The sequence below is a fragment of the Fukomys damarensis genome, unplaced genomic scaffold (assembly GCF_012274545.1).
Source record: "Fukomys damarensis isolate Sample0158 unplaced genomic scaffold, DMR_v1.0_HiC HiC_scaffold_15, whole genome shotgun sequence".
Taxonomy (NCBI): Eukaryota; Metazoa; Chordata; class Mammalia; order Rodentia; family Bathyergidae; genus Fukomys; species Fukomys damarensis.
Genome location: NW_022900927.1, coordinates 50,207,721 through 50,218,780, shown reverse-complemented (window position 1 = coordinate 50,218,780; position 11,060 = coordinate 50,207,721). Strand labels below are relative to the sequence as shown.

General features: G+C 33.6%; 2 protein-coding genes across 2 annotated transcripts in view; one reads left to right on the top strand and one right to left on the bottom strand.

Annotated features, from left to right (window-relative positions):
• Positions 1–6,289, top strand: part of Cep290 (centrosomal protein 290) — a 79,294-nt gene extending 73,005 nt beyond the window's left edge. Inside the window, exons 50-53 of the mRNA XM_010629786.2 lie at positions 536–609; positions 1,161–1,255; positions 4,948–5,027; positions 5,934–6,289. Coding sequence (XP_010628088.1) covers positions 536–609; positions 1,161–1,255; positions 4,948–5,027; positions 5,934–6,164 — 480 coding nt within the window. The 3' untranslated portion in view covers positions 6,165–6,289. The remainder of the gene's footprint in view (positions 1–535; positions 610–1,160; positions 1,256–4,947; positions 5,028–5,933) is intronic.
• Positions 6,290–6,936: 647 nt separating this feature from the next.
• CUNH12orf29 (chromosome unknown C12orf29 homolog) overlaps positions 6,937–11,060 on the bottom strand; it is a 12,064-nt gene continuing 7,940 nt past the window's right edge. The window contains exons 5-7 of the mRNA XM_010629792.3: positions 9,861–10,058; positions 8,600–8,769; positions 6,937–7,197 (exon numbers count right to left, since the gene is read on the bottom strand). Coding sequence (XP_010628094.1) covers positions 7,009–7,197; positions 8,600–8,769; positions 9,861–10,058 — 557 coding nt within the window. The 3' untranslated portion in view covers positions 6,937–7,008. The remainder of the gene's footprint in view (positions 7,198–8,599; positions 8,770–9,860; positions 10,059–11,060) is intronic.

The window sequence follows — 11,060 nt, the reverse complement described above, 5'->3', positions numbered from 1 at the left end:
TTTTTTTTTTTTTTTTTTTGTCTGTTAAACCAATTTAAACTTCAAAGCTTTGCACTGATTTTGTTTAGAGGACTGTTTGCCCAGTATTCTCACAGTCCACTTCCACGCTTCATGTCTTTGCTTCAGTGAAGGCTTTTGGAGAGAGACCTTTCCCAGCCCTCACCTTCAATCACTCTATCCTCGCCCTGGATCATTTTTGATCGACCTTTCTACCGTCTGGCAGTGATAGAGAGTATATCACACTGTGACTACACCCTTATATCACAGCCTCATTTTACTTTACTGAAAATGTAGACTATGGAAAAAGGAACGCTGGCTGTTCTGTTAATCACTGTGTCCTCTGGACTTAGGACAATGACTAGCACACAGTAGTTAATAAGTGTTGAGTAAACGAATAGCAAATAGAACATAGAAATGCAATTATATGTGCTTTTGAAAATCTAATTTTTAGTATTATAACTCATTAAAAACCTGTATCATTATAAAACCTATTTCTGCCCTAAACTTTTATCTTTTATCTTCGTTGTGTCCAAAGATTGAAATTCTCAAGCATGTCCCTGACGATGCTGAGTCAGAGGAAGGCCTTAAACGGGAGCTGCAGCTTCTTAGGTAGTACATTCTGTGTTCATGTGACTACGCTGTTTTGTTTTGTTTTATTTTTTTTAATTGTATTTTATATAACTAGGTTTTCTATAGCTAGATGCTAGACTAGACTCAGCTTTGCTATTTAATAGGTCTTTATTTCATCCTTCTAATGCCAGTTTCTCTGTTACGTACTAGATACTAAGAAAGAGGAGGATGTATACCCAATCCTAATGTTTCCCATTGGTAACTTAAACTTCCCTAATGGCACAGTTGGATTAAACCCTTGTTTTCCAGAGGCAGATACTAAAAGACAGTTCTTTACTTCGAGGAGTCTCTGTGGCCTACTTTCATTGGGCCCTTCTTGTAAGAAAATTACTCTGGAAACAAACATCAAGGTAGATCTTGATGACTTTTGATCCCATACTTTTTGAGAATGTTTGAGAAAGAAAGTGAATGTTTACCTTCATAAATATTAATATTTTGAGAACTGTACATCACTGGTTTTTAAGAAATGCTCAAGCATTTTGTGAAATGATGTCTATTGGCTTTGTAAAAAATACATCACTGTGTTCCAGATTAGCTTATAGTCAACTGGATAAAGAAAAAGTGGAATTAATGCATCAGTTAGAAGTAAACAAGGACCAAAGTGGAGCTGAAAGCACCATTCCTGGTAATGTATTTTTTTTTAAGACTTGTTTGCTACCCCATGTTTTTATTTTATTTTTTTTTATTGATGTTATTGGTACAATCTAGGTATACAATACAATTACATTCATCATTGGGATTCTGTACCTTTACATAATAGGTCTTGATTCTCATTTTTCCCCTTGTCCCTGCCCTCCCTTCACCCCCTCCTCCCCTCCCCATTTACAAACACTTTATTTCCATTTTTTCAGTTTCTCATATTTTTTTCCTCTCCCTTATTACCTTTCCCCGACCCTTCCCATGTTTTTAAATTAGAATTTGTCTTTTTTCTTTAGATTTCTAATAATTGTCTCCCTGTAAAACCAAATCCCTAATAGGAACTTTTAAGAGTCGCTGTCTCCCGTGCTTCAAAAATATTCCCATTCAGATTTCTGTTTATATTGTGGCGTAGCAAGCGTGCATTTTTCTCGTGTCCCACTAGATGTTACAGATGTAATCATAGTACAGTACTAAGAAACGAATACTAGGTTTGTTATTCTGGTTTATGCATATAGGCCCTGTCAATCCCTCTGAACATTTTCTTCTAAATATTACTAATTCTTGTGTTGTTCTTAAAACTTAAAATCAAGTAAGCATTGTACGTTCTTTTTTCCTCTTGCAGAAATTCTGTCCTTCCATTCTCATTCAGTACTAACTACTAATTATTTCCCTGTTCCTCCCTACATGCAGGTACACCCACATATAGAGATCCGCTAAGATACCACATATACATATACACATACAAAATATGTCTGTATGTACTTACGGATTTACACAAGGTACAGTTGATTCCTCATTTGAGGACTCTGTTTTTACAAATTTACCTATTGACTATTTGTAATCTCAAAACGCAGTACTCATATTTGCAGACATATGCAGTGAAGCATTTGAAAAATCTAGTTCACATCTAGTTCCAAGCTGATGTCCATCAAGTGTTAGGCAGTGCTTGATGTCCTTGTTTCAGTTTTCATGCAGAGATGACCACAGGACAGAAACAGGTGGCCACTGCAGCATGGGACGCTCTTGCTCTCGGGCCAGATGGGAGAAGTTTGCATCCCAGCTCCAATACCTGTTACTAGGGTGACCCCAGAAGAGTCCCTTAACACTTACATTTTCTCTTTGGTAAAAATAGAATCTACCAGAATGACTTTATTGTTAGTATTTGAGATCGTGATTTATCAGAGGTGTTGTATGTCTGAGTGTGAAAGTGTAGTATTTCCCTTAGGAGTAATGATTGGATACTCACTAGAGTGTTTGTGCCAGCTTTGTAAGATAGTCCTGCTGTGAGGAGAGCACAGACCTGTGGAGTATGTGCATATAGATGTTTTCTTGGACTATGGTTTGATCAGGATTCATTCATATCTCACTGCACGCGTGCGTGTATGTGTGGTCCTGGAATCTAACCCAGGGTTTCACACATGCTGGGCAAGTGCTCTGCCACTGAGCTATACCCCTCAGTTCTATTTATAGTCTCCTGCCTTTAACAGTTTGCTGTGGACATTTTTTGAAGCCTGTATCTCTTAATAATTCTATATTTTATTATACAGATAATATATTTAGCCATTTGCCTTTTGATATTCATTTAGTTTGATTTTAACCACTCAACTGTTTACCCAGAGCATTACTCAGGCAGCACATTTGTTTACATGCTGACTATCCCAGCAGCCAGTCGATTATGTTGAATAAATTTGGTAAAATTTTTATATTTCGTTCTTATAAAAATTAACAAAATATATATGTTTTGATCATCCTGTATTTAAATAATTCAGCTGCTATATGGGTAAGATTCTATTATAAAATCTGTGGTGAACCTTGTAACCTAGTTATGCTATTATCTAATAGCTTAGAGAACCAAATTTTACACTAAAAGATTATAACAATTTTATCTGGTCTTTGACTACTTCATATAACGTTTTTCATTATCCTAATTAGTCCTGATGCTGCTTCATATTAAAGCCCTTATGTATGACTGACACCAGACACAGTGCTATGTGCTTTATAAGTATTGTTTTATTCTTAGGTTTTAGATAAGTATTTTGTCTTAATTTTTCCACGTGACAAACAGATTCAGTGAGGTTACTAATCTGACCCCAAAATCATGACCTTAGGAAGTGGCAAAGGCAAGAGTAAAACAATTCTAATGAAATATCAAACTCCTTGTTATCTTAACCACTAGGCTACACTGCCTCTTGTACCTAAAAATAGACATTAATCTTTTGATATTTAGATAAGTATTTTGTCTTAATTTTTCCACGTGACAAACAGATTCAGTGAGGTTACTAATCTGACCCCAAAATCATGACCTTAGGAAGTGGCAAAGGCAAGAGTAAAACAATTCTAATGAAATATCAAACTCCTTGTTATCTTAACCACTAGGCTACACTGCCTCTTGTACCTAAAAATAGACATTAATCTTTTGATATATATATATATTTTATAATTGCTTTCTTTCTCAGTGAATTTCTTACTCATATTGGTTATCTTCTAAGTGAAGGGGATAAAGATATCACACATTTCAGGACTATTAAGCCTCAAAAATCAAACCGATCTGTTTTGGAAGTTCTAAATCACGATTTAAGTATGTGGTCATTGAATAGCTTTTAAAAGCTGCTGTACCTGGTAATTCCCTTCTCCCCAACTTGTCTCCGCAGTCTGTGCAACGTCTAGTAGCCCAGTGATTAAGAATTAATTTTTAAGAATCTTAGCCTTTCTGTGAGGGGACACTTAAAAGTATGGTTTTGCTGTGGCTTCTCACTTGATTCCCATTAGAAAAGTAATTATTTCATCCTTTTTATTTTAAATCTCCACCTGTCTCCTTGTTATACCTAAGAGGACTGTTCCAGGGACAGCTTAATGAATATGCTTGTTATATGAGTCATGCAAATGTTTCCTGCCCACAATTTTCTCATATTTTAACATCAGAATTTATACTTCATGTAACCATGTGACATGACACATTATATTTAGTGTTTAGAGAAGATGATTCTAAGATGTCATTAGAGCTGAAAGGCTGTTTGTCTTTTTTTTTTTGGTACCAGGGATTGAACTCGGGTCCTTGCGCTTGCAAGGCAGGCCACTGAACCACTGAGCTAAATCCCCAGCTTTTGCCTATTCTTAAAGTTAGAGGTGCGTTAGCATGTGAAGAGGATCTAGTGTATTAAAACTTTTGTGTTGTATTTGTGAATTTTTATTTTCCTATCATAGTATCAAGAGTTATCTTCATATTACAGATTCTGCCTTGGACATTCTGTACATAGTAACTGTACTGTATACTGCCTTATATAGAATAGCACAGTTCTGTGTTGGGTAGAAGGAACATTTGGCCAACTTATGGTTTTAACCCCTTGTGTAACCATCTGTTTTTCTTCTGTAGTTTTAGTATCTAACATTTTACTGGTTGTAGAATATTTCTCTGAAAAATAAGAATTTCTCTTTTGTAAAAAGTTAAGACTTATTCTGTCCTTGCAATGACTTTTCTTTTTCCTTGCTGACATACCTAACAGTTATCATTCAGTATTCACAGCGTGTAAAGTATTTCAGCCATAAAGTGACATATTTTCAATGCTATAGGTCTCATAAGTTCTCTGCTTATTTTCTGACACAAATCCTTTATCTTGTTTTACTCAGAGTGGAAAAAAGCTGAGTCTTACTTTTTAATTTTGATTTTTTTTTGGTCAGATGCTGTTCAACTAAAAGAAGCTATAAAAGATCTAGAGACACAGCTCAAAGTATCAGATCTAGAAAAGCAGCATTTGAAGGTAGATATTATAAACGTTTTGTGGACAACAATTTTTATGATCGTTATCTTCTGAGTTTTAAGTATGTATTCTGAAAATGTATGGAATTACATTTTATTTCACTTGATTACAAAGTTCATTATGTTTATGTTAAAAATGTATTAAGTAGGAGACAACAGAATACTCAAAACAAAGAAAAACAAAGAAAGTAAATTTATTTTTTAACTGTAACAAATATAGCTTTGTACACTTTTTTGGGGTAGTATTTTCTTGATTTAAGTTTTAGGTTATGTTGGGAACAGTATCTTTACATACCTTTTGATATTCTTTTCAGGAATCTTTTCCTAAAGTGATAGCTTCCTTACTTACAAATGTTTTCTATGCTTTACCTTTTTAAATACTCTATGAACAGAACAAAAAGCCCTTAATATGAGAATTAGCTGGTGACTGATCACTGGCTATTCTATATACCATTAAAGCTCAAATTCTGTCTTCACCACATGCCTAACTTAACCAGGCAGGTTTTCCCTCATTGTGAATGCATTTTTAAAAATTTGAGCATTATTCATTAAAAAGTCATTATTTGTAAAGAAAATATAATGAGGCCTAAACCAAAAAAAATCTAACCGGCATAACTAAAATGTGAATGATAAAGTTATTTCTCAATGCCTCATTGAAAGTACCTCATGTACTTTCAGAGAAAGATTAAATATCACCAGAATGTCAGTAAATTTTAGGCAAAGCCTAAAAACAAATTTATAGAAAGATAATTTGAATTGGCTGTTAACAGATTACTTATTCTGCCTTTATGAATGTATTTGACTCTTTAGGTTACTGTGGCTTTCATGTTTATAATTAAACTTTAGTTCAAACCTTAAAGATGTACTCTCTTATGTGTAACTTTTAAAGACACTATGTTTCTATTAGGAGGAAATAAGAAAGCTGAAAAAAGAACTAGAAAATGTTGATCCTTCATTTTTTGAAGAAATTGAAGATCTGAAGTATAATTACAAGGAAGAAGTGAAAAAAAATATTCTCTTGGAAGAAAAGTTTAAAAAACTTTCTGAACAGTTTGGATTTGAATTAACTAGCCCTGTTGCTGCTTCTGAACAGTCTGAAAATGAAGAGGAAAGTCCCGTTAATTTCCCCATTTATTAAGGGCCATGTGTAACTGTAATCTTATTTAGCTATTTTATTTTATATGTTAAAATTTCATCTGGAAATCAAGCAAGTCTGAACTGAAGAATTTATTTTGTGATACCTCATATTTTTACTTGGAGTTTTAGTAAATAAAATTATATGGAAATTTTTTATTACTAGAAAAATATATTTTTGAGAATTTTTAGAATAAATTATGACCATAAAAATAGGCAATGAACAAGGGTGAATTTTACTACATTCATAATCTCTTCACTTTTCTTAAAATAGTAACATGGAATTGTAACATTTAAAAGTAGAATTTTATATAACTTATGTGTATCAAATCTCAAATCCTAAACCTATATATATTTTACATATAGTCACACACAAAAAGTAAACATTAAGTTATGAGGTTAAGCCATACACTTGCTAAATGTCTAACAAACTTAAATTGAACTTAAAGTAATTTACTTTGAAAGTAAATTATATTAAATGTTGGTTCATTCGTCTTTCAATTTTCACCCATTTAGAATGAACAGAATACAACCTTTGTAAAAGCTTGGGAGTTTATCATTCATTACCTTTTTGTTTTTGAGCAGGTATTTGCAACTGAAAAATTCATTTCTTCAAATGCTAGAAGATATATTGATATATTTCACAATAGACAATGGGAATCTTGAAATATTTTTACTTGTAGCATCGCAGAATATTCAAGATTGGAATGTAATAGTAAAGCTTTTTTTTTTTTTTTTTTTTTTGGTACCAGGGATTGAACTCGGGTCCTTGCACTTGCAAGGCAGGCCACCGAACCACTGAGCTAAATCCCCAGCCCAGTAAAACTAATTTTAATTGAAGTTCCATTTTATACATCAAGTATTATGTCTCTGAGTCTACCAAATTTCTGATTATCTATTTTTAAAAAATGATTAAACAAACACTTAGTATCAAAGGTATAGTCATATTTGTTCAGGTTCATGTTAATAACAACAGGTTTTGAATTCATGTAAGTATCTGGAATTGGCCAGGACAAACCAAGATGATGGCGATGTATCTGTAGAGAGAAAAAAGGGTGTTAGCTTTTAGCTTTAGTCTACAGATATTATCTTAACCAGCTCAGACATATTTATTTTGGTTGCCTACTATCCTGTCAGGCACTGTGTGAGCCTCCACTTTATCGTATCTGATTTTTTTACAGCTGTCCTTTCCCTGACATGTTAAATATTTACGTGTTTTGAGTCTATCTTCCCCCTTAGAGTATGAGCTTAGTAAAGGCAAAGCCATTGTTCTAGTGACTATGTATTTATAGCAACTGGAAATATACCAAGAATATGACTAGCCTATATGCACTATAAAAGTTTAATTAATAAGAGACTCTGTGGCTGATTATAGAAGCTAGCTACCTAGAAAATATAAGAGAAGATTCATACCAAAAGATATACTATGTGATACAGTGGTGCTTTTGGCATCAGTTATAGTTAGTTAAATATAGCTTGAATACACACAATGTGAATTGTGTTTTGAGGGGCAGGATAGAAAGCAATTCTAGAAAGGTAAATTGGGCTATCGTGATAAACCCTAAACTAACTAAGCAGTTACGCTAATCCTCTTACTTGTTTGTTAAGAATGGACAGGACAGGGATAAAACTGAAAGATAACTATTAGGACAATACAATAATTCAAGCATGAATCTCGGTCTAAATTAAAATTAGAAGTCAGTTGGTTGACAAATACATACATTCTATAGGTCGGAATCTTTAAGAACTGAAAAGTGATCAAGGAAGTAATAGGAAATACAAATACAGTAATACCTTAGTTCACAAACAATTCAGTAAGCAAACTATGCATCAGGTGACACACATGACCGTGGCCACCTTCCCCACACAAACAGGCATATTCCCCCAAATCATAAAACAAATTAAGTTCATAAACCAAGGTACTATTGTCAATATCCAAGTTTTTCAATGAATTGTGTAGAGCTGAGGATTAAGACTAAATTAATTTTTGAACATTATAAATTCCATGTACCTGTGAGGAATCAAATAGCTAGGCCTGGGGACAGATAGGCAGGGCACAAAGTATAAGATAATTCATTCTGTATATATCAGTTCTTATCTTGGTACTCTTCATTCTACAAACTAATCAAGAAGTCTGGGAAATGCTGAGTTAAATTAGGTACAGGATGTCTTAGGGAGCTCTACTGTACAACTTGAATTTCCAAGAGAAGGGTATGCAGTATCACACTGATTCTGAAGCGTATCTGATGTAATCTACGGCCCAGGGAATACCTACTCAGAAACACTGTGAAAATACAAAGGATGGTGTCTTGAGATGAGAATATTACATTTCTTTTCTGCGAATCAGAATTGCTGCAGTTTGCACAGAAATTTTTAGAAATTTGCACCTCTCCTATATAAAGATGACAACCCAACACAAGCTTTACTTTTTTTTATTACCTTAATCAAGCAGCCATCACTACAGTGCCATACAATTCCTTCAATTTTACCCTCTCTACAGCCTTCAAACCAGGACAACAGGTCATTGAGCTTCAATTTAGGCAGATTTCTTATTTGAAATGCTCCATGTGGTATGAGAAGATGTATTGGATGTTTCTTGTTTCCTAAACCTAAACAGAAAAATTTGCCATTAGCCACACTCAAAGGAACTTTTCAAGATGAGAGAAAATGTCCAAATAAAGTCTTGAAACATTTAAAAAGTGTAGGCAAACTTTTTTTAAAAGATTTTTTTAAAGGCTTAAATGATGTTCTTTGAAGAGAATATAATCTACTGAATCCCACTCAACTGTGGCATCTTATTTCAGGAAATTTAAATTCTACCTATGTGTGCTCTAAACCAGAAGTTGGCAAATTATGATTTTGTTTTTTGTTTTGGTACCGGGGATTGAACTCGGGTCCTTGCACTTGCAAGGCAGGTCACCGAACCGCTGAGCTAAATCCCCGGCCCTGGCAAACTATGATTTTTCAAGCCAAATCTAGAGACATCTGTGTAAGTTTTAGAGGAAAACCCATCCATTAAGCAGACAAACCCATTTCAGTGGTGCGGTCTACCAAGCATAAAATGCTCCTGTCTGGCCTTTGGTAGAAAGTCTGTCCACCTCTACACCATTAGCCACATTCAGCTATCATTAATGTTTGCCAAACAGCTGCATTTTATATCTGGAACCTTGTACAATTACCATCTTAGGTTTAGACTTGGCTGTCATCAATCTATTTGTAATGTGACGATCTCAGTGTCCTTTGGTCTATCTTCTCCCCTGTCGATAATGTAAGCCACAGGACCCTCAGTACACGTCATCCCTTGTGTTGTACATGTGGATTCAGTGCTAATTATTTACCTTATTCATGACTACTTTCATTAATGCAAATATGACTAGCCACAAAAAGTGCATTCTGAAATCACTGCAACTCACTTACATTTTAAAAAGAAATGAAAAGTTACCTGAATAATTACTTTAACATGCACAGTTCTGTCGTACTATCAGAGCAGAAGATAGGACAAAAATCAACCTTTTGAATGAATAAATCACATCAAAGTCGTACATAACTTTTCCACGTACATAAAATTAACAAAATGGAAGCAATCCTAGGAAATTAACTCAAATTCTTTTAGTTTTCTTTATCTAATGTGTTTTTTAAGTTGATCCTGGAATGTTCTCTATAAATAACAGCTGCTGAATAAGAAAAAGGCTTCACTCACCGTATGGGTTTCCATTGATATTTGTTCCTATGAGTTCCAATGTTTGTTCTAAGAGATCTGATAATGGCACTGCACTAATTTGCAAAAGTCCAGGATCATCAGGATGATGCTTTAGTACCAGAGCCATTTCAAATTCATAATTAACTACAGATGAATGCCAGCAATACTGTTTGTTGCTTTTCTCTACTGGTACCCAACCTATTATTTAAAAAAATAATAATAAATTTTATTACACTGGTTTTCTTTGGGTTGACAATAAAGGCAATTTTGATTTTTGTTATAAATTGTTCTTTTATGTAAAAAACACTAAGAATTAACAGTTGTATTGCTTTTCTTTTTAATCATAAAACATTCATTTTTTTATTCTGTTGAGTAATTAATCCAGCAATGGTGTACCGTTTAGAGATGAGTGCCCAAACTGCAACCTAAAACCCACTTATCACAAAGTGCCAACATTATAATTAAACCTGAATACTGGGGTTTTAGTATAGAAAAAGCAATGCATATGTTAACATCTCTTGTCTTAAAACACAGTAACACACATGCCATAGGTTCACCATTACTGAATTGATCTGTTTGATTATTCCACTATAAAACACCCATTATTCTGCTAGAAAATTCAACTTGCTTTGGGAAGAACTGACCATTACTCTACATATGGCATAAAACTTTTTCTATTTTGTCTCCAATTTGACAGTGGATCTACAGAATTAGGTGTTCTAAAACCTACTGATATCTTCCCAATATATATTGAACAAGTTAAATGATTCCATATCTATTGAATGTTATTGCTATTTTCCTTTTCTTATTACTAGAATAGTAGCCCTCACTGTAATGAATTCACTGCAAAAAAAAAAAAAGAAACTAGATTTATACAATTGTGATCCCATTTTTGGCCTTTATTATGCACCCAATTAATGTAGTAACTTCTTAGCAGTCTGTAGCCTCCAATGAAAACCACCCCACTTTATCACAGTTGTTTCTAAAATTTAAATTTAGTTTTGCTGTTAGCCTGCTTTATAATCATTATCTTCAGAATAACTTAAAATCCCTTAGAAAATACATGGGGCTTTAAGATCTGAGCCCATTTTATACCTCCAAACTCAAATATTATTTTCTCACAAAATTTTTTTTAAAAGATTCCAAACCTGAAGAGAATATTCTTTTTTTTTTTTTTTTTTTTTTTTTTTTTTTTTTTTT